General features: G+C 40.5%; 1 protein-coding gene across 2 annotated transcripts; it reads right to left on the reverse strand.

The window, feature by feature from the left end:
* Positions 1–25484, reverse strand: NDRG1 (N-myc downstream regulated 1). Of its 2 annotated transcripts, XM_009864458.1 has the most exons (15): positions 25411–25484; positions 22733–22768; positions 15607–15712; positions 13846–13966; positions 11783–11845; positions 10110–10170; positions 9570–9656; positions 8024–8080; positions 6983–7086; positions 6549–6605; positions 5576–5627; positions 4804–4851; positions 3215–3250; positions 1843–1894; positions 1–955 (listed from the first exon to the last, which is right to left on the reverse strand). In XM_009864458.1, the coding sequence occupies exons 1-15, from the start codon at positions 25468–25470 to the stop codon at positions 690–692; spliced, it is 1206 nt and encodes a 401-aa protein (XP_009862760.1). In that variant the 5' UTR covers positions 25471–25484; the 3' UTR covers positions 1–689. The 2 variants fall into 2 exon arrangements, with proteins under 2 accessions (XP_009862760.1, XP_009862761.1); XM_009864459.1 differs by lacking the exon at positions 22733–22768 and having other exon boundaries at positions 15607–15709; positions 25411–25470.
* Positions 25485–26449: the final 965 nt, after the last annotated feature.

A 26449-nucleotide genomic window follows, 5' to 3' on the forward strand; every position in this document is an offset into this window, starting at 1 on the left:
GGAGGGGGGGAAGGAAAGACTGGAACTAAATCTCAAAAAAGTGAAATAAAAAAAGCTTAAAGATTTAGTTCGTCTCAAAGTCACATTAAAATTGTCTATTTTAGTAATATATTATTGTACATAGGAAAACAGGCTTGAATACTAATGAATTAGAAGGCCTATAAATGCACGATACATTAACTTCTCTATCATTTGAAGTCGAGCTATATACAATGAATTCAACTCCAGCTTCAACATGAGGCCATAACACATTTGTTTCATTTCCTTTTTTTAAAAGCCATCCATAATAGTGATTTTTTTTTCTCCCCCTCTTTGAAACTCAGCTCAAGTTGTGCCAGTTTATTTCAAGAGAATAAGAGATAAAGGGGCATGTAACTGCTTTGATTTTAAAGGAGCATATTAAGCAAGTCTGGTTTGACTCAGAAGTGTTTACAACCATATCAGCTTTTGGCAAGTATCCTTTAGAATTTGGCATCCACTGAAGGAGGACACAATAGCAGCAACTGTCTGAGTTACAAGAATAACTATAGAGCAAATGAGATGCTTCTTTTCTTTGGTCCCTGTCAGACCCTGGTGAACAGAGTTCATTCTACAGAATAGCTTGAGATTAATATCAGTTATTTTTTTGTGATACAGGGGGCATCCATTACTTTTGCACACCGTGACCAGTTTAAACCTCCCATAGCCACCTAACAGGACACTTCCATGGACTTGGGGCTTGATTGTTCAGCGTTGCTCGCCGAGTTCGGTGTCAGCTCGATGCGTGTGTCTGTGTGCGAGCGGTTCCTGGCACCGTCCCCAGTGTGGGATCGGCTCCTTGTTCCCTCTCCAGTGTGAGATCGGCTCCTCGTGCCTTCTCCGGTGTGAGACCGGCTCCTCTGTCCTTCCAAAGAGGTTACACTGGAGCCAGAAGCTGTGCGGGACCTCATCAGCCTGGTCATGCTAGCAGAGGGGACTGGAAGGAGAGTCTTTCATTAATGCCTTGCTTCATGGCTTGGAAGGAAGCTCTAGCCTTCCTCTCCTGCCTTAACCAGCCTTGGAGAAGCCTTCCAGGTTGAATATATACTTTTTATGGTAGTTGATGTTAGAAGTACCACTGCTCCAGGCATCCAGTTATGGACCTTAAAGTACTAAGGCAAAGTTGGTGGCCAGGACCGAGGGAACCAAGACAGAGCTTTATGGCACGTTGCTGCGGCTGCAACAAGCCAGAAGAAAACTAAAAGAGTCTCATCAGACCTCCCATTACTTTGTGATGTTTAACCTTTGCTGGCAGTTCAGGCTGGCAATGCATCTACACAGCAGCAGCTGTGTCAGAAGCAGAGACACAAAGGACAAACAGCCACAAATCAAAGATGTCTCTGAAGTAGCGAGGTTTTAAATCATAGATACCTTCTGATATAGAATCATAGAATGGCCTAGGCTGGAAGGGACCTTAGAGATCATCTAGTCCAACCTCCCTGTTATGGCAAGGGATGCCACATCTCGACTAGACCTGGCAACACATGGGGACCGAGCGGGAATGTTGTGTGCAGTACCTGAATCATATCCTGTGATGCAACAATGGGAAATTACTATTAAAAACACCCACCTTGAAAGTTTCAAGATAAAGTAAAACAGGTGTTTGTGGGTATAAGCTGTCTACAAAGCTCTTTAGTACTTAGTAACTTAATTTGATCTGAAAACAACAACAACAAAAAAAGGTTGTGGTGGGTTTTTTTCCCCTTGCAAATGCATATCAAACAGGGAAAAGATCACACATTTGGGATCAGAAGCCTCTCTGGTGCCTGGATGCCCAACAAATTTCAGTAGCCAGGTGCACTATTCCATAAAACCAATACTTACTGTATCCCATTCCTTGAACAAAGTATTTGAAAGCTTCTGCAAGCTTAGCAGGCTGAAAAAGAAAGATAATATTATTATATGCAAGTTATAGCAGCAAGGCAGTTACATTACAATGTTCAAATGCCACAGATGCCCTGTCTTAACATGGACATCTCAAATATTCTCTGGGCTCGACTGAAGGTCTGAAAACTTCATTTACGTGACAGAAATCCACCATCCCCTTTCCCTAGTGTCCTCCCCTTCCCCATTATTTGACTAGAAACATGAGTTTTCCAGAGAAGTGACTAAAAGTGGTGTAAGTCTGGCTCAAATTCTGCTCATGAAGTTACTAAGGCAGGTGAGCCAAAGTAAAACAGCCAGTCTCACAAAACATACAAGGCAGTTCATACACAGTCAGTAACTGAGCAATTCCTAATCACCAGAGAACAAATTCAGCTTGTCAGCTGTGTTTACGGGGGGGGGGCAAAGTTTTCAGTAGGAATATGGAAGCACAACTGCCTATGACACATTCTTGCAAGGAGGCAGTCACTATTTTTCTCTGCTGCTGACACAGCAGCCAAATAAGACTCACAATCTCAATTATTGCACATGTCAATCTCGCCTATATTCAATTTAAACAGGTGCCAAAAACGCACTCTGTGTAACAGAAGCAATGCGCATACAATGTGGCTTTAAAAAAAAGCTTTTTCCTCCCCTCCCTCAGGCAAAGCACACACTGCCTGTACAGGTATTTCTCATCTGCTGATAATTACAAATCCAGTTCTTTCCTTAAATTTGCAACCACCACATTATATTACCTAGAAATCTGTTTAGATGTTAGATCACATCCTAAAGCTGATTTACAAGTCAGCTCTTTTAGTGCTGCAACACCAGAGTATAGGTAAATTTTGACTTTCCCAGACTGGAATTTATGTCTAAACATATTTCAGAAACTCCAGTTCATTCTCAGTCAAGCCAAGTAAGAATATGCAAGAACATAGCTTGTTATTTCCTGCCTCCCACTTTCCTGATCTATACTATAAATAGTTCAAATAATAGTAAGTTTTTAAAACACTAGTCTTCAAGGCTTAATCTGTGTTATCTTAGTAGATAGGCATAAAATAATACTCTGCATTCCCAATTCAGACTTTTAGTTGTTTAAGGCTTAATTAGTGGAAATAATATCCCCTCCCAAACCTAATTTTGTGCTTCATTGGCCTTTAAAGAAAAAAGAAAGCTCAGATGACCGACTGACATCATTATTCATGAAATCACAACCATCCTTTTGGCTGACATTTGGGAACAGCAAGTACCCTACAGGAAAACACCCATTTGTTGCAGTCTGACACACAGCAGAACAGGATTAGTAGGTTTTCTGTCAGCCAAATCCTACCTGGGAAACTTGAGGGAGCCCACCACAGTCAGCCATCTGAAATGGGGATGAAAACAGCCAGTTAGAGCAATGCCAGAGGAACATATTTCTGCTCAGGATATATTAAAATGACCTTTTTAGTTATCTGGCAGAGAAACATTTCCTTTTATTGTGTGAGTAAAATATGTGTAGCTGAACACATCAAAAGTAAGCAGTCAAACATCTATAAAAGCTATGACTGCACCTCAGTAAACCTCAGTGTCTTAACCTTCAGGTAAAGTACCAGCTGGAACTACAAATAAATGTTTTTTTCTAGGCAGTGATTACCAGTTTCTTAGAAACCAACCCACCAGTCCTGGTTAGAAGTTCAGCTCTGAATTACAGTAATGTGACACTGTATTGACCTGAATGACAAACAGGGGAGAGAGAAGAAACACTGAAACCTCAGAGGTGAGAGGGAAAAGTGATTTGCTGAGATTGTGGATGGCAAGCGTCAGCCTGACTTGCCAAGGGAAGCAGGGAAAGCCAAATTAGAAAAAGCTATCTTGAGTACATGCAATATTTTTGGAGCATTTCATTTTTCCTGCCACTCCACCCCTCAAAGTCAACCCAACAAAAACAGTCCTGTTCCAAGGAACACCACAAGCTGAAAACAGTCGAGTTGTCAATTACAGGAAACCCCAAATTCTATCTAGGATTAGTTAACAGCAAAACAGGCCTGTATAGCAGGATCTGGCATCAGCTGTATCCCTGGACTGAGCAAAGGTTGGCCACTGATGGAGGATCTGAGATAGTGACAGATTTTTTTGGGCCCGTCTGCCATGCCAACATGGTAGGTCAGCAGTGTAAAAACCAAAATAAATCATTGTGTATTGTAATTTTTACTGACCAGTTGAATAAAGAGAAATGCAGTGAAAGCCCCAAGCAAAATCAAGACCAAACTTGTTTTGCCATTTGCATGCTACTACACACATTCCATTTTACTTGATCGGTAACAAGCTGAAGATTGCACCCACACTCTGAATGCCAAGTGTCAGCCAAAGCCTCTGTACGGTATTTTGCTGTTTGGAAGTGCATTTTATCAACTTTTGGAAAACAAAAGAGTCACTTCCAACAGTAAAATGTCCTGGACCATGCTCTCATACAAGGCAAAACTGTGGTTGGTATATCAGCTGTCCATTCATCCAGCACTGCTGTTGAGGGATCGGCAAGCACAGGAACAGGACGAGTTGATTTGTAGTTCCACTCTCATGATGGCTTTTTTCAAACTTTTAAATACCTCGAGATCAGCTTTGCCAGCTCTACTCAAATTCATTATGGGTGTGTGAAATACTGAGCATTTCAAGTCTCACTCCTAGTGTTTTAAAATGAAGGAGCTGAGAAATTCCCTGTTGTTAATCTTGACAAGAAGCCACTAGTCTCATTTATCCCACTAACACATTCTTACCCTGAAGGAAGTGCCTTTCCACATCAGAACTGGATTTGCACTGTTATCTGTACTGCAGCACATCACTTTGTTTTTTTAGTTAATACAGCTGATTTTATAAATGAGAGGAATGTTTGATTTCAAAAGAACAACAACAAAAAAAACCAACAGCTTTTGTTATTACCTTCAGAAGTGTGGTCCTTGTTGGGTCAAGCTTTGAGTTGCATTCAACCTGTATTAAAGAACAGCAGTGTAAGGCACTATACACAGGAGTTTAACTGTGAACTGCTGGATGAAAACAGATTAAATCACTTGTTTTGTGTCTTCATACAGACTAAACTGAGTATCTCAGGCTTTTGTATAAAGACTCTATGTATACATATATACATCTTTAAACCCGAGTAGGTGAGTTCACATGTCTGACCGTATTTTTTTCCATGTACAAACAAATCCATCATCTGGGAATGGAAGATATTTATTTTGTGTGTGTGTTTCTGGGACTCCATTGGCAACAAGTGTTGTTTATCTTGTGATGTGGGGTAATCTGGTAGAGTCCCAAGTGGTGAGCAGCCATATGGCCCCAGGCCAGCAGACTGGGCATGCCCATTAAGGCACAACATTTGAAGTCATCCAGTCATCTGGGGCAAGTTATATTGGTCAAAAAGAAGCTCTTTGCTTCCACAGTGACCCAGGGCACAGCTCCAACATCACAGAGCAAGTTAAAATACCAGCAGCAGATTCCTCTCTAAAGGAAAATATTTGCGGTTCACTGGAACTGCTGTGGCAATTGTTCCTAACGCGGCAGCTATTAAAGAATGGCACACAGACAGAGGGGACAGACAGCAAGGAATTAATGGCAGCTCTCCCGCGGTCTGGAAGAGGAGAGTCAGCAGGGCTGGACAGACAACCAGCAAGGCTCCCTGGCTCTCCTGCCCGAGACATGTCCATATACCCACCACAGCATCCACCGCCGGGGAGCTGTCGCCAACCACCAGGAGGACAGGGCATCTAGAAGGAAACACATAGAAGAGGTGTTATCTCTGATCTGGCACAGTCTTCGTCTAAGCTGCATTTTGTCTCTGGAATGATGAGACAGCTAAGTGTGTGAACGTTACTCTGTTTGTATTCCAGACACTTTAAACACATCAAATTTGCTGCAAAGCTGCACATCTACTGACATGCTCCAATACCTTTCCTGACCACTTCTCCACTTCAGAGCAATCAGCCCTTCTCAGTGCTTTTGTCCCTTGTTTTACAAGATATTGAATGTAGGCATCAGCATCAATGTCTCACTCCTATACCTCCAAGCCCCTGAGCTCCAGCTTTTTGGACCTATCATCCAATTTCAACCATACTGGAAGAGGAGCAGTCTCAGTCTGTGTATAAACACCATTAGATGAGCAGGGAAGGACTTGACAACTGTTACATTGTACAAATTACAGCATAAACTAAAAGCTATCAGCAGATCTGCCAGATAATAATTCTCACACCTGCTCTATCTTGAAGGTTTTTTTTCTGGTTTTGTTCTTCTTCCTTTGTAATTGGTTTTGTTTATGTTCACTCGGTTGCGCAGGCATGGCTTAAGCAGATTCAGAGCTATAGTTTCTGTTAACTGCAACTAATTTCCAGGTGAAGCTAAGTACATTTACTTTTCAAGTAATTACTTTGTAAGCCCGAGTTCACAGATACACAGTGACAAGAAGTACTTAGCTTTCCATTTCAGCCAATACGACTCAAGTTTGAAGAGGCAAAGTCTTTCTAATGGTGGTCACTGACTTGCATTAACCTCTTATCTCCTTCTGCATAATCCTTTTCTAGCACTTAAGTACATTCAGCTACAGCTCTGCAATGCATATGCAATGCACCCACTGATCATACCTCTTAGCTCACATCATGTATGGGTGAACTGCTAGGAAATAATGTACTTACTGAAGGGTGACAACATTTATTCCAGGAACAGGACGCTCAATCTCTAGATCTCGCCGACTAACAAATAGAAAAGGAGAGAACAAAGGCCCTTAACACATTGAAATTTTACAGATACTTCCATATTCTTCTAGTTTAGAGAAAGCAGACACTCACATATGTTAATTTAATCTGATAGTCTCCACAAATGATGGAGAACCACTGTTAGACTGATGTATCAATATCTTATTTCAGTCCTGGTGTACCATCCTTCTCCTCACAAAAGCAAAAGGTCATTCTCCCATTAAGCAAACCACCTGAGATCGCTAAAGGCACTGTCAAGAAGAACTTGATACTGGGGGATGACAAGTAACTCCACCACACAAGTAACGCTGGCTCCAAGAGCTGTATAGCCTCTAAAAACAGTTTCCAGTTAGAAATCAGATAAATATGTTTACCTGTTGTAAGAGTTGACAAAGAGATGAAGGTTGGTTTGGTTCATATCATTAATAATATGCTGGCGGTAAGTGTGGATCAGGTCATGGTTGCTGTGAATTTCTTCCTATAGTGGAGACAGAATGGTTCAAATAGGGCTATTTTCTGAAAGGATCTGAAGACACGGCACAGCAGTCATGTCAGACTCATATCTACACAACAGGAGTGCACTTTCAGGGAAGGGAAACTTCTAGCACCCAGTGGTGTCACCCAGAATTAAATACTAGTCTCTGATTGCAGCACCACATTTCTTGCTCTAGAACATCAGTACTTTGTATCATCAAAATCTTATGATTGCAAAACATGTAGTGGTGGTGCAGATGGTTACACTCAGACAAGTGTGAGGTTTTAAACAAAAAAGATTCAGGATAAGAAGCTCAATAAATGTTTCTAAGGTGAAGCAGATGTTGAAAGCTTACAAACGTGTAATGTGGAACTCTATTTCACAATAGTAAATAACTAAGCTTCAAGGACACCAGCCACTCACATTTTCAAACAGTTTGGTTCTAAAGTCTTTATAGATTAGTCTCTTGTGCTGCTGGAATGGAGTTTTCCATTGCATTTACTAACAGTTTCAAGTACAGCAAAATAGCCTCAGAAAACAGCACAGCACTTCCCATTAAAGCAGGCTTGCACTGACAAGCACTGTTAGTACTAATAACCACCTTTTCAAGAGTTACAATTATATTAAAGTATAAAAAAAATATAATCTGTGGGGTTATTCTCAGAACATGAGCACATACAATGCTTTATCATATTTAGGTGCTGGCTGGTGTGGAACAGGGAGCTGCCCCTACTAAAGCTGTCATGACTGAGACACACTTGGGACACAGCAAGCCTCTCGGCAGGATGCCACCTCCAAAACACTGGGAACACAAGTGTGAATCCTATCTCACAGTTTACCTTTGTAACCATGTTAAGAGAAAACTTCTCTCCTCCTCTTAGCCCCAAGAAGCAAATACAGATGACTGAACACATGAGAAGAATCTCTTGAACATCCTTACCTTCCCAAAAAGATGTGAAATGACCATGTCTGGTAAAGCATTTGTCCAACCTGAAATCTAAACAGGAAGATTATCTAAGCATCTGACATTCAAACAATCCTTCAACAACTGAAACCTTTCGATTGCCCATAAGTAGACCAATGGATGCTTCTCTGCTGTCCTTATAGTTACAATATCCTGGATTGATTTTCTTTTTCCCCCTTCAATCCAACTAAAACACCATCAGAGGTTGGTCGAGTCATTGTCTTTACTAATGCAGTTATATAGGGCACACGCTACTATATGGCACAGGTATAGCTGGAACACCAAGCAAACCAGCCAGATGGGTGGCATTTAACCTCACAGCCCTGTCTCCTCCCTAGCAACCCACAATGACAACACATTGGAGCTGATACCTAAAGCTCATGTCCCACAATGTGTGCTCTTTCTTTGGAAGGACAGGATACAGGGCACCCACTGTGCTCCTAAGGTCAACAATACTTGAGAGGTGGAAGGCAGAGGCATAGATAAAGAATTTAATGACAGTGAGACAGTGGGTGACATAATTAAAATAGGTCAGCTGCTACATCTTTAAATTCTCCACATTAAGATACTTCCAGATGAAACTCACCAAAACAAACTGGTATGCAAAATTATTTTCAGACAAGTGAGTAATTAATAAGCATTGAAAGAAGATCACAGTACAACTCTGGAAAGTTTCTCCTATTATTATAAGGCTGTCATTACATTTAGTATCACCCTAGACACTTACAACGTGACTAAGTCTGGTTAAAATACACACAATTTTTTTTACTTCTTGGTTCATAACAACGATCATTCACTTATACGTGACCCTGAACAACACAAAGTGCCTTCCACCAGGATCACACTGAAAAATATTTCAACACATTTAAATCTGAGTTACATGTAATTTTTACACTCATTTATATATGATACTTCCAGAAAAATTTTTGAAACCACTTGTCAGCAACTGTTTTCCCACATTGCAATCTTTCTTACAACTACAAAAAGAAGACAATCAACAGGAGCTTCTTTCACTTAATCTTGTGTGGACAATCTCTCCATAGTTACTGTAGCTAATGTCCTTTTCTGAGTCTTCTTTGGCATCTAAGACTCAGCTAAGTGACTGAAACCTGGAAGATGTTCTGAACATTCTTCTGTGCTCTAGTTTGCATTTTGGACTATTCTGGTAAACAAAGCCACAGACAAGAAAGAACTGAATGTTACACTACGTTTGAAGTTTACTTGAAAGTTGTTTCCAAAACTACCCCATGTCCAGGTTAAACTAGGTTTGAACCAGCAGTTACTAGCTCTTAAGAATTGTCCATACGTGGTAGCTCCACTATACCACAGGTATCGGTTTCCTCAAAGCAATTCTATGACTAGTCCTGCAGTAGGTACCTTTGTAAATGGAAGAATAAACCCCAACGGAATAAGCCAAGGATATTTTACACCTGCAGCCATGCCCTGACACACAAGCTAGTCCAGCTCCTCATGCTTGACAGGCTCACAGTATGATTTATTCTTCTAACTTAAAAATGTTTACCTTAGTTGCTGCCCAGTCCATCCAACCTTCAGCACAAGGGTTTACATTAATGAGAACTAATCCCTCCACCATCTCTGGATGGTTTAACTGCAAGAAAAAACATTTAAGATTCAGCACATATCCTTTGCAACTCGACAGTCAGCACAAAATTTAAATTAGCAAGTTATCAGATGGGGAGAAAGGCAGTAGGTCTGGTTTTATCTTGCACAAAACAAGCGTATGTATGGAAAAAAAAAATTATTAAAGCAGTTTAAGTGAGCAGCTGGAGAACATTAAGATTTATCTTCTTCTCCACCCTCAGTTTAAATAGAGAACTCCCATTAAAAAAACCTTCTGCAAATCAACTGGGTAGAGCCCAGGCCTTAAAATGGAAAAAACTAGGTCTTCTGGATTAGCTATCCTGCAGATTGTAGTATTGCACTTACAAGCTGAAACTGCTTACTTAGACGGGCAGAGCAGGAATTCTCTGCACACGCTACAGGGGTGAAAACGCCTCAGGGAATCAGGTCCAAGGCTTTAGGGAAACTCCACAAAACTTACAGCAAATCTGGTTAAGATGTAGGCACCGGCTCCAGTTCCCATTCCTATAATGGTCTTCAGCCTGCGCAGCAATTAAACGGAAGAGACAAATGAGTAAGAGGGCGCTGAAAATAAACCCACACCAGCAGCCTTCCTCTTTCACATGCCAGTGTGCAGCTACAGAAGGGTGGGCTGCAGCTCGGGCAAACTGGGGGCCTTCAGCAATGCTACTGGTCCCAGTCAAGATCTCAACATAGCAGCTGGTTTCCTTTCAGCAGATTTGCAGGACACTGGTCCTCACACATTGCAGGGCAGCAGCAACTCTCCCTTATCTTTAAGTAAATATACTGAGCAACCGTAGCATTTGTCCTGATCCTGAAAGGAAACGAGCAGTCTCTGCCAGAGAAACTTAAAAGATACAGTCTTGAAATCTGCTCAAATACAAAGCTTCCCCCTCCCCAGGCTCCCCCTGCTCTCCCCAGTACAAAGAGCCAACTGGGATACTGATTCCTCTCTAATAGAGGGCTGGCAGAAAAACCTCTCATGCTGTCCAGCCATTGGAGTGATGAAGTTTAAACTACATTACCAAACAGGGCAGAGACAAATCAAATATTTGCATTAATTGAAATTGGTTTTAAAGCATTGCCTTCAAGGTCTTAGAAAATACATGGAAGGGAAGACTAGACAAAACCACTCAGAAAAACAGGTTATACAATGCTTTTCGGAAAATACCCGAGGATAGTTTTCATTCTCATTAGCCATATTAAATTAAGGTTTTGTAAGTACAATGCAATTTAATTGATTTTCAAGGTACTGAAACTAGGTTAGCTTTTTTTTTTTGGTGCAAGAGCAGAATTGTCAACCTGTGCCTTACATTAGGTGTTTCAAAACACATCTTTTAAGAAGGCAGTGAGGTGAACTGGTCCAAGGCAGCATAACTGGTTACAACACCCAAACAATGTCTAAATTAGGGTGCTGGTCTAAGAATAAAATTCCTGTCAGCAGTCCAGCCTTCTCCAAGGTTGCTGCCAGGGTTTCTCTGCTTGGTCTGAAAAGCTCTCAGAGGTGTCTACCTGCACCAGGAGCACCAGCTCAGCAGAGAAGGGACCTTTCCCAGCTACAGCTCCTGCTAAAGCCAAGCACTAAGGGAGGACACACATCTGAACTTGTTGCAGGTAGACACCATAGGACCACTGCCACCAGGACTTTCAACATCAGCAACGTGGCACCTGCACTTGGTAGCCAAAGAGGCTCAAGGAGGTTGGAATGACTGCCCGAGACACTCAAACTACAGAAACAAAACAGTTAAGTGTCTTCAGATGGGACCACATTTTTTTCTTCTGCTAACCACACAGGAAAACGTGGCTTGTCACAGTGCAAAGAACAGATTGTCTGTGCCCTGCCCCTGCAAGGGTGACACGTAGAAAATACTGGAGGAAGCTCCTAAATTACGCACAAGGGATTTCACTCAAAGCTCCTTCCTGTTCAAAAGTAAACAGACATTTCAAAAAAGGCCAAAAAATAAACCCTAATAGAGGAGTTAAAAGCTAACTGCAACCATAATTCTAGCAAACAAAATGCCAGGTAGCCAGATCAAAGCTTCAGGGGCACCACAGTCAAATATCTGCTCTGCTCTTTTGGTGTGCCATGTAGATACAGGAATGAAGAAAGTAGGCAAACAACTCTGCACTCACCCAAACTGTTTCAGGATTCCAGGAAGCATTTCAGCCAGCTGATCCATGGAGGGATACACATATCTACAACAAATACATGTTTGTGGAGTTAATACTTGCAGTAGAGTAGGCTGGGATATTTAGAGACACAGCGGTCACTGTAGATTCAATATCAAATGTGCTCATTATGAGATCATTGACAGCATAACCTGAATTTAAATTAAAAGCAAGCACAAGTAATTTAACAGAAATACAAGCCTATCCAGTATTTTATATGAGTTACAGGATGGTAGACGTCTGATCTGGCTGATAGCAAAACAGACCACAACGAATCACTTCCAAGAAAAGTTAACACTTTTTCTAAGTTTTAAGTTCTGAACCTAAGAGGTGAGTTTTCAGCCAGATTCACCACATTTGTACTTCTGGTCCACCACAAAACACATTTTCCTGTGTTGCAGGACCACAACAGCAACAAGATCTAGATCTCCAGCAAATAATTTGCATGCATGTTTTCAGGAGCACACAAGTTTCCACAGCTATAAAATGAGGATAGCTTTTCTGTTAGTATTCATGGAGAAAATGAAGCCGTAGGAAGGGCTACAGAGCAGCTAAGGAAGTTCAGTAAAAACAGTTGACAGTTAATGTTCCTGGCGTTCTGCAGAGCAGAAAAAACAGAGCGAAGTAAATTCTAAATAAAATCTCAGCTGAGTAGCACATGAAAAAAATCCACCCAAAGTAGATGGAGAACATCTGCTTAGAATATATCCAAATCTCTGCTTCCCATGAGGGCTACACTTAATTCTTTAGTCACTAAAGTAAAACCAAATAAAAAAAGAAAATTCAAAACAAACCAAACAAAAAACACTGCAAAAATCAAAACTAAAAACAGTGCAGAACTATTTTGATTTATTTTCTTATATTTTCTTGTCAGGAAGCCAACCCTTGTCATGACAAAAGCTAGTGTCACCATAACAGCTACGAATTTTAACTTAACATGCTGGTCTCCCAGCTAGATGGTTAAGAGATAACACAGCTTCTCGTGCTGTCATCATGCCTTTATTAAGCAGTGGTCTTTGCTAGCCTGGACCATGATGGCTGCCCTATGCAGCTAACAGCTCAGAAGTGTTAATGCTTGTTCAGGACCTGAGGGTTAAGACTCTTAAAAGCTTGTGATTCAAACAAATGGAAAGGGGGGGTGGGCTGTGACTGAAATAGCTTTGCATGCTGCTCTGGTAGACAACTGGGCCATTGCAGTTAACACTAGCCAAGAACCTGGCCCATCGTGACCTCCTCAGCATCAGACCAGCTTAAAAATTAAGAAGGGAAATAGACTGGCTCATGCAATAAGGGCATATATAAGCTCCTTAATACATAGCTCTTACAGAACAACTGTTCCTTGCCTCATACGCTCCCCTCAGCATGTTGGCTGCTCCCTTCCTCAACCAAGCTGATTCCTATCGAAGGGGCACCTTAAGGCAAACCTGTCTCATTTGAGTTAAGTGGGACGAGCATTTTGGCAAAGGCAGTGCTCACGGCACACGAAGTTTCCAGGAGTTACAGCATCATAGGATAAGACAGTCAGGGGTATGCACTTTGTGGGGGTACATCACTTTGTTACTGTCCAACAATTAGGATTTTTCAGATAGGTGATCAAGTCTACTTAACATTTACCATGCTGCCACTTCACTAACAACATGGATTTAGGCATTAGCAACTATATAATGTCTTTCCTATCTCATTTATTGTAAAAATTTAGTTTTATATTTTTATTCAGGATATGTCACTCCAAAACACGTAACTCAACCTTAAATTGACAGATGTTGATGTCAGTCAAGGAACTTGTTTACAAGCAGTCTAGGTATCAGGCAAAATACAAAACTACAGCCTCAAAGTCTACTGCAAACTGGTACAACACAGCAGAGCTCTCAGAGCTCTGGTACCTTAGAAACAGACTGTCAGGATTTAAGTTCAAAAGTCAACTCCTGCGTTTGCTGCAAGTACCTTTTAATTAAAGCTCAGGTCATGACACTTTTTTGAGAAAGAGGATAACTCTGAAAGCATGGGCTGTTCCCCTGACAACTCACCCAGCTTGGAAGGACGGTGCTCCATCCTGCTGACCAGGGGCATCCACATGGCAGACTGCAAAGTGCTGGGTGATTTCCTGCATGTCCTCAAAGTTGAAGAGAGGATTGAAGCAGGTTTTATCTTGAGGAGGAAAAGAAAATATGGGATAATTATGCTGAGGCCAAATAGTAAGTGTGCAGCTATAATAAAGCCATTTAATAAATGGTCCTGCAAGTTAATGAAAATTCAATCAGGTGAGCTATGCTACAGCCTGGGAAACGCAGCAGCCCCTTATTTCTAGGGAAGAACAACTGGTAACGGGCTTCTACAAAGCAACCTGTGCCAACCTGCTTTAATTCCTTGAAGGAAAAAACCTGAACATGGCCAGCTAAGGTTTATATATGTGATTTAGTACCTGCCAGAAGTATTTGCTTGGTACACCAAAAATCTCAAAAAGTTATACTTAATGCAAAGTTAAAATGCTAATCAAACACAGCCAGGAGTATTCATCTTAGGTTTTGGCTAGATTAAGTTAGCCATTTACTTGTCCAGTCCTTTTTCTTTGAATTGTGTCAAAACAGATGAGGAAAAAGTATCCAAGGCTGAGATCATGATTTGTGCTTTTGGCCAAATTTCGAAGTATAAATATTACATGATCAGCTGCTGCAGGCAGCTCAAGACAAAAGCATCCTTCTGATATACTCAATGCTGTAGGATCCCAACTTTGAGGTAATTTTAATTCCGATATTTAAACAATATTAATCTGGGGAAAGGGTTAGTATATTTTCCTCCTGGAGCACAAAACATGATTTTTATAGCATATCTTTAAGATGCCTAGAAAACAGTTCAATGTTATGTGTATGCTTCTGAATGTCCTCACACTACAAGACACAAGCAAAAATCACTGCAGATGATAAAATCAGCTATAAGCAGCTTTAGGAGAATGTGCAAGTTTCCCCCTTTTAAAGGGAAGGAAAGTTTATTCACCGTAAAGATAACCTTTGTACCTCTAGAATGGAAAAAGTCTTATTCAGAGAATATTAGATTAAGCTCTGCCCTGATTCAATGAAAATCCAAAATAAATGCAGTTCTACAAAAAATAGGCAAGAAAATATTTTTTTCTTATAAGTTATATCCATCCACCTAGCAATAGCCAGACTTTAGAGATGTGCAGATGTTTTTAAAAGTAAATATTGTAACTGATTAAGAAATAGTAAATTATGTGAAGCAAACAGTATTGGTGAAAAGAACAAATTAGAGCAGATCTGGTATTAGGTCATTTTATTCTTGGATATGACAGATAATAAAAAAATTGAGTGCCTTTTATCTTATTTTCTTAATACTGTCTAAGGACACAATGCCAGCATTCATTTTGTCATCCTGATCTGATATGTAATTCATATAAACCCAGGGCAGCCTAAGAGTGGTTATCAAACAGGAACCTACGACAAAACACCAGCAACGCTGTTTTCCAACCCGCTGGCAACTGACCCTCAGCCACCCCCTACAGACGTTTTTACAGCATTTATACAGGGTCATTCTGAGCAATCCGAGATCTTTTGTGAAACACTCAAATTACTCACTTTGCAAGAAAAAAATCTGAGAATTAAACTTGTTAAAGAGAGGAACTGAGTACCATCTAACAGGTCACCATGCACATAAACAAGCGAGGACCCGGGAAAGGTTTCCGAACCATCACTGCCGCTTCCACACGTTTTATTACGGCAGTGGCACTAAGGAACCAGGCCATACCTGTGCTATTAAGTAAAAAGTCTACTTACGATTCAGTCCAATGTCATGGTAGGTGAGGATGGCTGGTCGGTTCCCTCTGGGAGTCCCACACATGGTGACATGGACCGAGCCATGGACAGTCTCCACATCTTGCTCCTGGCAATAAAGAGGAAGGGTCTGTTAGTGGCTCATTCAAGAGCTCCACTGAATGCCCAGTGCAACAGACCTCTGACAGACCACGAGCAGGGGTCCTGCCCTACCTCAGGGTCTTCCCATAGCCCCAGGGGTCTCCGCAATTCCCCCACTAACACACTCTGTTCTCCCCCACAGTGAGTTTCCCGTGATTTGGCTGGCACCTATTCCAGTCCACAGAAAACTACAGCAGTACTTGAGCTGCTAGCTCTAATCAGATGCTGAGTGAATAGTTAAATAGTTTTTAACCTCATTAAAAGGCATTAAAAGAAAATAATAACAGAAAAAGCAGGTCTGTGCAATGATGTCTTAAATAACAGCTTACAACTATGACTGGCGGCATTTGCAAAAGTGCAAGTTGCCAAAAGAAAATACCTCTTTTTTTTTTAACCTAGGAAAAAGGCTTTAACTCAGCAAATAACCACCATTCCCCAAAGAAAGTAGTATTAAGTAGCCTGTATTCACTGTAAAGATTTACCACGCTGTGAAGCTCTGTGTTTATAACAGCCTTCCCCAATAAACACGACAGATGCGCATGTTAGCTTTATGACTTGCTATGTGTAGACCTGAGCATAAACTCCAACTGTCTAAAGCTGGCTATAGAGCACCACATCCACAACACAGTTGCAGTTATTATCAGAGAAACAATATTAAGTAGTATACTTCCACTATTTGACATAACAGGAGTTTGTACTATTTTATGACCTTCAAGCTAAGGACACCATTATCAAAACAAAGTCCCCCAGTACTATCTTTTATTTCTTGGGTGTCTACATAAACTAGGTGTGACCTGAGTTGCACTAACCTCCACTACATATGGTACAGTTTTTTCTTTTGCACTTGAAATTCAGATGACTACAAACAGTTTATTATTTTGCCAACATGTATAAACAGGATCAGAAAACAACAGTTACTTATGACACTTACTTACAATACCATTGCACTTACATAACAGTCAACTACTACATAGTTAGTAGCCAGTATTAGCATTTCACCAGAATACTTTATTTACTGTCCAGCACACAGATATTCATGTCATTCAGTACAGCATAACGCCTGCTGTTGCAGGGCTTGCTTGACTTGCTCGATGCAGTAACAACCAGAGGCAAAATCCAAGTTAAATTCAAATCTATTAAATATCATGCTGTAGAAATCAGGACCACATAGCCTCTTCAAAAACCTTTACAGAGTAAAATCCAGCAGTTCTTCAGAGATCTGATGCGGTAACTTGATCTAAATCTCAGCTCCTTGATTTGATTCATGGAATACACCACACATTTTGTTGAAAAAAAAGAATGCTAGGCAATACCATTCCATATTTCACCTATTTTCCTTGAACTTACACCTTTACATCTGTTTTAAGTTACAGTCACAGCAATGAATCAAGATCCACCACCCCCTTGTACACCGGGCGAGTAGAGCATTGTTGCTATCTCAGCTATCCTCCACTGAAACACTAATTTGCAGCTTTCATGTCTCCTTAGAGATTCATTCCTCTGCATACTCACTGCATTATTTAGCAGGTAAGCTGTATCTTCCATATCCAACACCATCTTTAGGCAAAACAGGGTGATAAATCCAGCAAGTCAGACAGAAGACTGTAGCTGGTTTCTACTCTATCCAAGGAGGAAACTGGGTTACATAGACAAGCTGTACCCTGCATAGGCTTATGACTCCCATAATGCCCAGCTAGAAAAAAAACAAAACAGACTAATTCATGAGGATGTCATTCTTAAATAGGATTTGACTCAGGTTTGACCAGAAGTACATACTTAACAGAGCTCAGACATAAAAAATTGTACTAAGTTTTTGCCACATAATGTACAAAGTGTCATATTTCCAACCTGGAAATTAGTACAGTCTTTTCTATTGCTGTTTCCATCATGTTTTGCTAAGTTTAACTTCCTTTCAGATTTTTATGACTCAAAGGCTAGAATGCCCCAAACTTACTCTAAATCAAACCAGAAGTGAGTTCTTTCCTAAAAGCCAGAGTTAAAGTTTCTGGTAAGAACACAAAAAAATTTTAAAAATCAGCATAAAACAGAATCATTTCGCACAACAAAAATGAAGACTTTAAAGTGCCTGAGAACTAGTATTTCCTAAAGTAGCTAAGTAACATTTGGTATGAATTATTCCTACATCAGCCATACTACTGTCACTGTAAATATCATTTTTGACACAAAATAGAGTATTGTAGGTATATTCATTATACAATACTCCAGAAGAGATTTGCATTAACAAGGTATAGCAACTGATAATACCAATTAATAATAACAGCAATTAATATTTTCCACATTCTACCTTCCTTCTGTACTTTGATAATTTCAATAAAAGCATAAATATCAATAGCTTGGCAACATTAACACCAATAACAAGAGTAAGCAACATTGTGTAACACATCACCTGCTCAGTGCAGAATACAGAAATTATTTCCTCCTCAGAGACTAAGAAGCATTTCATATCATCACATTTTTATTACTAGATTCTTCCAGTAACATCACTTAAAATATAGAATGCATTTTCTTCAGAAGTATCACTTTTCAAGGTTTGGGATCTTCCTCCCTTGTGCATGAAAGAAAAATTAAAAATGTTCCTAACAGATAAAGCCAGAACCTTGAACCTGCAACATCCCCTTGACCTCCACAGGTAATTCTTATGGAAGTGGAAGCCTGAGTCTAGTTCAAACTCAGTGTCAACTAAAAATAGTTCAGAGACGACATGCAACCATACTCATAATTACTGGCATAAATCACAGTCAGTTTAACAATTGGTTTAATTCCTCATTATCTTCACAGTAAGACTTCCCTAACTCAAGAGGGTTGTGCCGTTTTCCATTAGTGCAAATTCTTAATGGCAAATTCCAAAAGGTTCTCCTGAAAAACAATCATTTCAAAGCAGTTTCTTCTGTGACAGCAAATCAACAACTTCACATCCCTATAGATCCTATTAAAGATCAAGAGATTTGTCTACGTGATGTAGGGATGGATGTTTTCAAAACGCAGAGTACTAAAAACAGATGGCAGCACATCCCAATCAACATTGACATTATAGTAAGAGGCTCTTCACCAACCGATTTGTATTAAAACACTATCTTGGAAAAAAAAATCCAAGGTACACTAATCCGATAGAAGGATAAAGACAGACACACCATCTGTTCACATCTCTCACTTTAACAGAGGTGCAGCCTTATCTTAGTGCCCTAAAAAACACACACAAAAATACTTTCGATACATGCAATTTAAGAGAGGCTATCTTAGTTTGAAGGAGCTGATCCACTCCAAAGTAGATTTTATTTTTTGGGTCAAGCGACTTTCTGATGTTTTGTCTTGAAGTTAGAAGGGGGAGCCAATTTGTCAGTCAGTAATGTAGGAGAGCTCATTTATCCCCGCCCCTCTTTACCCTGGCTAAGGAAGATGTGGATTATGGATCAAGTTGCTTTCTGAAGTACTGGATATGTAGCCAAAATGCTTTAGACATCTGAAGAAGAAAACCACATACGTACATTGCACATTTTGCTAAAAATGTCATACTTTATATTTTCACTAAAATACAGCATTCCATCAAGATTAAAGCTTTCAAATACACTGTCTCCTGGCAATTTAAAAGAGATGTAAATCCTCTTTAAAAGCTCTGAAGCTTTTCCCTTAGTGCTGAGGCAAGAGAAGGGAGGTGTACATAGCAGACATAATACTATAAATTAAAATAAAAGCATGAGATGATAATTGAGGATTAAGTGTATTTCAAGTTCATCTTTCTTAAGTAATTTAACATACTAATACCTGCACATGTTATTTTTCACTTTTTTCAATATCTTTCAGATTAAAAACATTTGAGCTTTTAATGTGGTATTGCAAAGCTGGTTTTCAAATCCCCTTTGCCCTGAAATTATTTAGTATTTTTTCCCCTTAGCTTCTACTCTGAAATAATTATTTCAATTCACATTATGTTTTACTAAAACTCAAATGCTCATCTTTCCTAGCTTGTTAATATTTTTTTTTTCAAGGAATCAAGCTGTGAGTTGGGTACATTATAGGTCTGAAGTCATGATTTACTTAAGTGTAAAGTAGAAGTCAGTAACAAAACCTTTGGTGCAAGAACTAAAGCAGATTATTGCAATAGCACTGCCCAGGGATTCTTCCTAGTCCAATTAGCACTGGGTCACACTGCTCTGCAAAAGTATAAACCCACAGCCACCCCCATCCCTTTTAGCGATCAAAAAGGATGAGGAAATCCGTGTAACACGCTGCAACACACCAAACTGCCTCCATGGATGCCCGTGGGAAACCCACCTCATCGCACCACAAGGACCAGCCCATTTGTCTCCTGTTGCAAACTGGCTCTTTGCTTCTCCTCTCACAGGAGGGAAAGTAGAAATCACTCTTGCGTGCTGGTGGGTACAGATGGCCATGAGCCACGAATTGCAACGGACAAACTCATCTCTGCCACCTACAGCTGCTGCACGGCTCGCAAAGTTTTGCTTGTTTACTGAGAAAGCAAGTCTGCTGGGGACCGTTCCCTTCTGAAACTCAAAGCTGAGAGATTACACGCAGGGACAAGGAGCCAGACCTCCATCAGCTCCAATGCTACCAAGCTAGGGAATAGGTGAGTACAAACTGGAAAAATACAATTACAATGTGTTTGGCATTAAGGCAACAGAAAGCAGCACAGGGCACTCTGCCCTACACCCATTCATCATTAATTGTGCTAAAACAGATTTAGTCAAGAACACTCGCCTTCTTGGGAGTCAGGGGACTTTCACTTAAATTTTCATCTGGGTGCCACAGACAGGCATACAGACAGATATATAGTGCTGACTAGAGGTGGTTCAGAGCTGTCAGTTCTGCTCCTGGTCATCCCCTGGTAACTTCATGAAAACTCTTCCTCCAGAGAAAAAATACATACATGTCTTGCAATATGTGCTTTCAGAAAGACGATACTGCACTACACAGTTACTTCAAAAATGGAAAAGTACATTTAACTCAAGTCTGTTCAAAATAGCAGTGAAAAAAAGCTCTATTTCTTTCCAAACCTGAATAGCTAGGTGAAACTTATTCTTTGAACCAAACCACCTCATAGGCAGTCACTACTTTTCACTAGCGGCAGAAACAAGTTATTAACTGAACACTGCGTAACTTGTCCCCGAAAGGACAGAGCAAGCTGAAAGTGCTATGATGAACATCCACAGCGATACACAGTCGCTAAATAAGAAGCTCCATCCTAAGCACTGATCACAGAATCACAGAATTGTTGAGGCTGGCAAAGACCTTCGAGATCCTCAAGTCCAGCCTCTGACCGAACACCACCACAATGGCCAGACCACGGCACTAAGTGCCACCTCCTTGTCTGACCACATCCATCCTTCCAGGTATGTCTCAGTAGACAGGTTGCTTATTAAGAGCACACAGGAGCCTGTGTCAGTCCTGAGTGATGTGGGTCCTCCAGGGCCACACATGAACATCTCTAATGAACTAAAGCAATCAAGTCTCTCTTACAAAAGACGTGGTTTGAAGCTGTTAAATCAACCACAGAAAAACTCAGACACATAGGTAGGGTGTCTGTGGTTTTAAGAACCAAAGCTCAGTCTCCACTGTAGCAGCAGTTCTTAACATAATGGATTGAGACCATTCTTCCACATTTTTCCTTCCTGAACTAGAACAGCCAAAGATTAAACTCTAACAAAGAAATACAGAGCTGGCAGAACAGAGCTAGATGACAAGAACCACTGCTCTGGATTAGCAACAGTTAATCCAAAACAGGGAAAGAAAAAAAACCCCAAAACTACAAACAAAAAGGCTTAGAGAATTTGATCTCGCAAGCCAAAAAAAAATAAAGCTATATATACACATGGTTTACAAACCAAGCAAATTTATCCAAGAATAGAAATAAAATATGGGTCACTTCTAGATTCTTAATCAAAATACTGCAGTATTCGTGTTAGCAGATTTAATCTGGGATTCAGATTTATTTAGACCAAGTGACCAATCTGGACACAAACAGAAAGCTTCCCCCATGCTGTGCACAGTCCTGCAGGAAGTTGCATCGTGATAATTTTAACTTACAATTATCAAGACTTCAGGCAGTGGATTTCATCATTGGAAAGGACAAGGAGGAAGATGCAGGATTACTGTAAATTACAGTTTTGCTATACAAGTGAGAACCACTGGAAGACAGTCAAAATGTTTAACTGCTTCCCTTGGTTTCCAGGGAAAAGACTGATGAGTTTGTGCTGGATTTTTCACCGCTCACTTTTTTTCAAGGCAGGTTCAAGCTCCCTTGTCTCCCCCTCAGTTCAACACAGCCTGACTCTGACAGCCATGCATTTCCTTAACCTCAAGCTTAAGAACAAGCAAAGCCCAAGAACCCCAAATAGTGATAAAATATACAAAAAAGGAGCTGCAAGAGTTACAATATCACCTCTCAAAAGTACACCACACATAGAAATTGGAAAGCCACCACTGGTCCAAGTGGTGTGCTTTATGAACTCTTACTTTCCAGCTGTACATAAACATATGCAAACTCCTGTCACTCTTGTTATAGGTAAAATTGATTTCTATGTGCCTTCCACCACTCCACAGGTTTCAGGAATCATTTGGAAACTTTCAATGGCATAAAAGGATACAAGAGCAACATTTCCTCCAAGGAAAATGGCACACGGCTAATGAAAACAAATTAATTGGGGAAAGTGTGTGTCTATGTCAGAGGGAAATATTTTGCTTGCACTGTCACTGCTGCAGAATCTCGTTCTCTTAACAAGAATACAGCCTCCTGCAACTCAGTCACCTCTTTGGGATAAAATGTACTAAACAAAGACCTCCTGCAGTCCCCTTCGCACCACTACATCAGAGCCCCATTCAGACCCCTCTCTCACAGTAACAGTATTTCTGGCAAAGAGTCATTTCTCATCACAGTTTGCTCTTTTCTCAACTGTCAACTCAGTTTCCTCTTTTACCAAAAAATAACAAAAAAAAAAAAAGCTTTACTTGCCTGAACATCGAAGTCTGGAAGAAGGCGAGTGATAGCCTGTAAAGAGATTTTAAAGTATTAATGCAGGCAATGTTTGCAGCTATAGAAATCTGCACTGGAACACGTGTGTTCTAACACACCGATTCTGCAGTAGAGAGCCCTGTCCCATCCCTTCATCCAGCAGGAGCTCTCTTGCTAAAGGTCAAAATTACACAAGAGCTTTTACCCACCAATCTTACAAACAAAACAAAAGCAATACAGTACTGGATTATAGACCAGCAAAACAAAACACAAGATCTGGTGCACTTTCAAAAACACTGGACTTTTCTACATTGCTTATTGTATCGATGGGATGACCAACAGCCCACTTTGGTCCTGCCTAGAATGGAAAGCCATTCTTCAAGCATGCACTCAGGACTCGCAAATCATCAATCATTACTGGATTCTGGTCACAGGATGTGGAAGGTGGGAAGGGTTTTATCCTAGCCAGAATTAGGCCTTGTTACGCTTGGGAGGCTGGCTGGACAAAGAAGTCCATTCCAACCTGTCATCAGCCACTGCTACTACTGACAAACTCCTACACCTCTCAAGGATTCCCACTAAAAACAGGAGTTAGGTGACATCCTCCCCATTTCCAATAGTCTAAGAGGCTTAGAACTTCAAAGGAAGAAGTGTCTTACAGTGACCTCCCCTTTATTAAAAGACAAGGAAGAAGTCAAATTTGTATTTCTACCAGCAGGCTGAAAACAGAGAGCAGGGCAGCTGAACTAACATCTTCTATGCTGCAAAGTACAACAGAGAAGCCAAAGCTTGAAAAAAAATAGAGATAAAAAACAAAGCTTAGAATCCTGGCAAAGAGGTCACTCAGTCCCAGAAGCCCAGGTAAATTAAGGATGGAAAAGGTCAGAAGCAATGTACCTGTTGTCTTAGGCAATATTGTCTCAGATGGTGGACCTCAAAGCACTGTAGCCCAATTCATAATTATGATAGGACTCTAGAGTCATGATCTTTCGGTAATTAGGCAGCCTTGTACATACAATCAAATAGTTAGAGAGCCGAATGAGCTTAGGAAAGTCATTTTACACAGCCTTAGCTTTAGACAATATGCTGGGGGTTAAGCTTACTATACAGCTGGTCTTATCACCTTTTAAACATAGCTCAGTTCACACACTGTCATTCCAGTGGGGCTAGAGTTGAAAGAAATAATATGTTAAACTGTATCAACAACATGCAAAATAAGGCTCATCACTGTTCAGGAAGGAAGGCTCAGCTGCAGAAGAAACCAGGATGCAACTCCAGAGTGCACCACCTACTCAACACCAGCTCCACTGTTAACCTCGGTATGTGCCAAGTGTCTTCCAGGGACATCTATTCCACTTTCGCAAAATACATTAAGTAACTTCATGTCTGTTAAGAATGTCCACCAAGTAATTTGTGTTAAGGATGACTGCTAGTTTCCTCATGCAGACAAAACTTAAAGTAACATTGTGACTAAAAGCAAATAGGGTTCAAGATTCCAACTTTTAATCTACATGCCACAGAAATCCAGGAAGTTAATCAGCATTTTAAGATATTTTTGAACTTTGAAGCAAAGGCGTTTTGGTACTCATAGAACTTCTGCTTAGTATCTTCTCTGCTTTGAAACTATTGAACAAGATTGGCATTAAAAAGGGATCTTAGTCTCTGAAGAGTTTGAGTGCTGCATTCAATAGTATCCAAAGAAGCTCTGCTTTCACGCAATGTCCTTAGCAAAGGAGCTATGTTTAAAGTTTCTCTAGCCATTTCACTGTAGTCACAAGTGGGAAAGATTTTCTTAAGTGTTTATGCAAAAGAGCTAGAGAATTTTAAAAAATTAGCAGATAGAGCAGTGAATAGTTCTGATGAAGAAAATAAGAAAAAAACCCACACCACTACATTTATATACATCATTGTCAAGAATTACAATAACTGGAAAAAACAGAAAAATCTTAGTTTTGATTAAAGAAAAAAAGCTGAGAAGTTGCTTCACATATTACAGTTAATTATTTGCCATGAACATACAAAAGCACAAAGTATTGCTACCAAAGAGTCAGCCAGCCAGGGAACCCAGATGCTGTGAGAAGTTTTACGAAGAAAATAGTGCAAAAGAAAAAGAAAATAAGTACAACAGAGTATAAAAAAAAAAAAAGCTAGGATGTTTCTACACTGCAATGCGAGAGGAAAGGCTGTGGCTGGTGCACACCCAGCCAGCTGCAGAGCTGGGAGCAGTTTGGCTGTAACTGAGCCCAGTGCAGTGACAGAGGGCAGGATGGAGCACAGTCAAAGCTCCAGACTCGAATGTGCCCAAAGGAAAAGTAAAGGCTCTCTCTGTGCCTCCTTAAAAAGTAGCTGATGGAGCAACAGTTGTATCTTTACACTGAGAAGTATATAGGTATAGATGGATGTACAGGAGATTGCCCAATTTGGCATTATGCAAAATAGCTAAAGACACTCAGAGCTGTCACTGTTCAGAAAAGAAAAAAAAGTCATCACCATGTTAGAACTAGAGAAGAGTAAAACCAAGGACCAAGAAAGAGCAAACAATTAAGGCTGAGTTTTGTATTATTTTTAAATTATTTTTATATTTCCAGTTCCTCTTACTGATCTAAGAACAAATGGGCAGTTCCAACAGCAACTCTAAAATAAAACACACAAGCTCTATAAATCTTGAAAACACTTACCTCCTCCTTCTCCACCAGAGGTTTCACCTCTGCAAGGTGAGCATCCTGGAACTCTGACATGGTCAGTAGCTGATATCTGCAAAGACGAAAAAAAACGATTTGTTCTCAGCTTGCATCAAAGATTACATACAGGAACAAGTAAAGATCCTGCTCCACCCGACACCCGCCTTTCCCCCTCCCACCAATGACCCACTGCTTCTGATTATAGTTTAAAAGAACTCTGCAAGAAGGTCAAGAATCTCTTGTAAAATGCCTCCCTGGTTTATTTATAGACACAATCCTGCACAATACTACATTAAAAGAAATATTAAGGTTGTAAGATCAAACAAAAGTTTGGCAGCTTCAAAACGAGGGATGCTGAAGGAAACAGGGCAGGGACCAGTACACAGAGAGTCATGGAAACTGCCAGGAGGAGGAGACATAACCAAATCTGCACAGCCACTTCTGAAATTAGCTTGGATACTTGTCTCTGGATTACTTTTTTCTTTCGATGCAGGCTTCCTCTCCATCACCAGAACTTTAAGAAAACTGAACTGGACGCTCATTAGCATCATTCTACTCTCAGATCGATAGGTTATATTCTCTGGTACAGAAATACTTTCCTTTATCTGAACAAACAGACAGCACCACATAAAACACAAACGCATGCAATTAATGATACTCTTAGAACCGTCAAAGCAAGGAACAAGACTGCTGTACGCTGCTCCAAGAAAGGATTGGCATCACGATGCCCAGCCCTCATCCGCGGGAAGCTGACCTAGGACCATGAGTACAGCCAAACCCCAGAAGGGCTGACGCCAAGGCAGGTGGAACAGCAGGTTGTGCTGGAGGTGCCAGGCACCTTTTGCATCTGGACCAATGAGCATCTCACTTCAGTGACCATATCAGTCCAAACTCAGAGTCAAAACGAAGAATGACATGTTTCCATCCTGTTCACAAGGACAGGGTGCCAGAGGCAGAGGGCTGTTCCCTGCCAAACTCTGATGAATAGCCAGAAGCAACTCTCAAAAGAGATATCAGAATGGTTCTAGCAGCAAGA

This window comes from Apaloderma vittatum, unplaced genomic scaffold, assembly GCF_000703405.1.
Source record: "Apaloderma vittatum isolate BGI_N311 unplaced genomic scaffold, ASM70340v1 scaffold9282, whole genome shotgun sequence".
NCBI classification, from domain to species: domain Eukaryota; kingdom Metazoa; phylum Chordata; class Aves; order Trogoniformes; family Trogonidae; genus Apaloderma; species Apaloderma vittatum.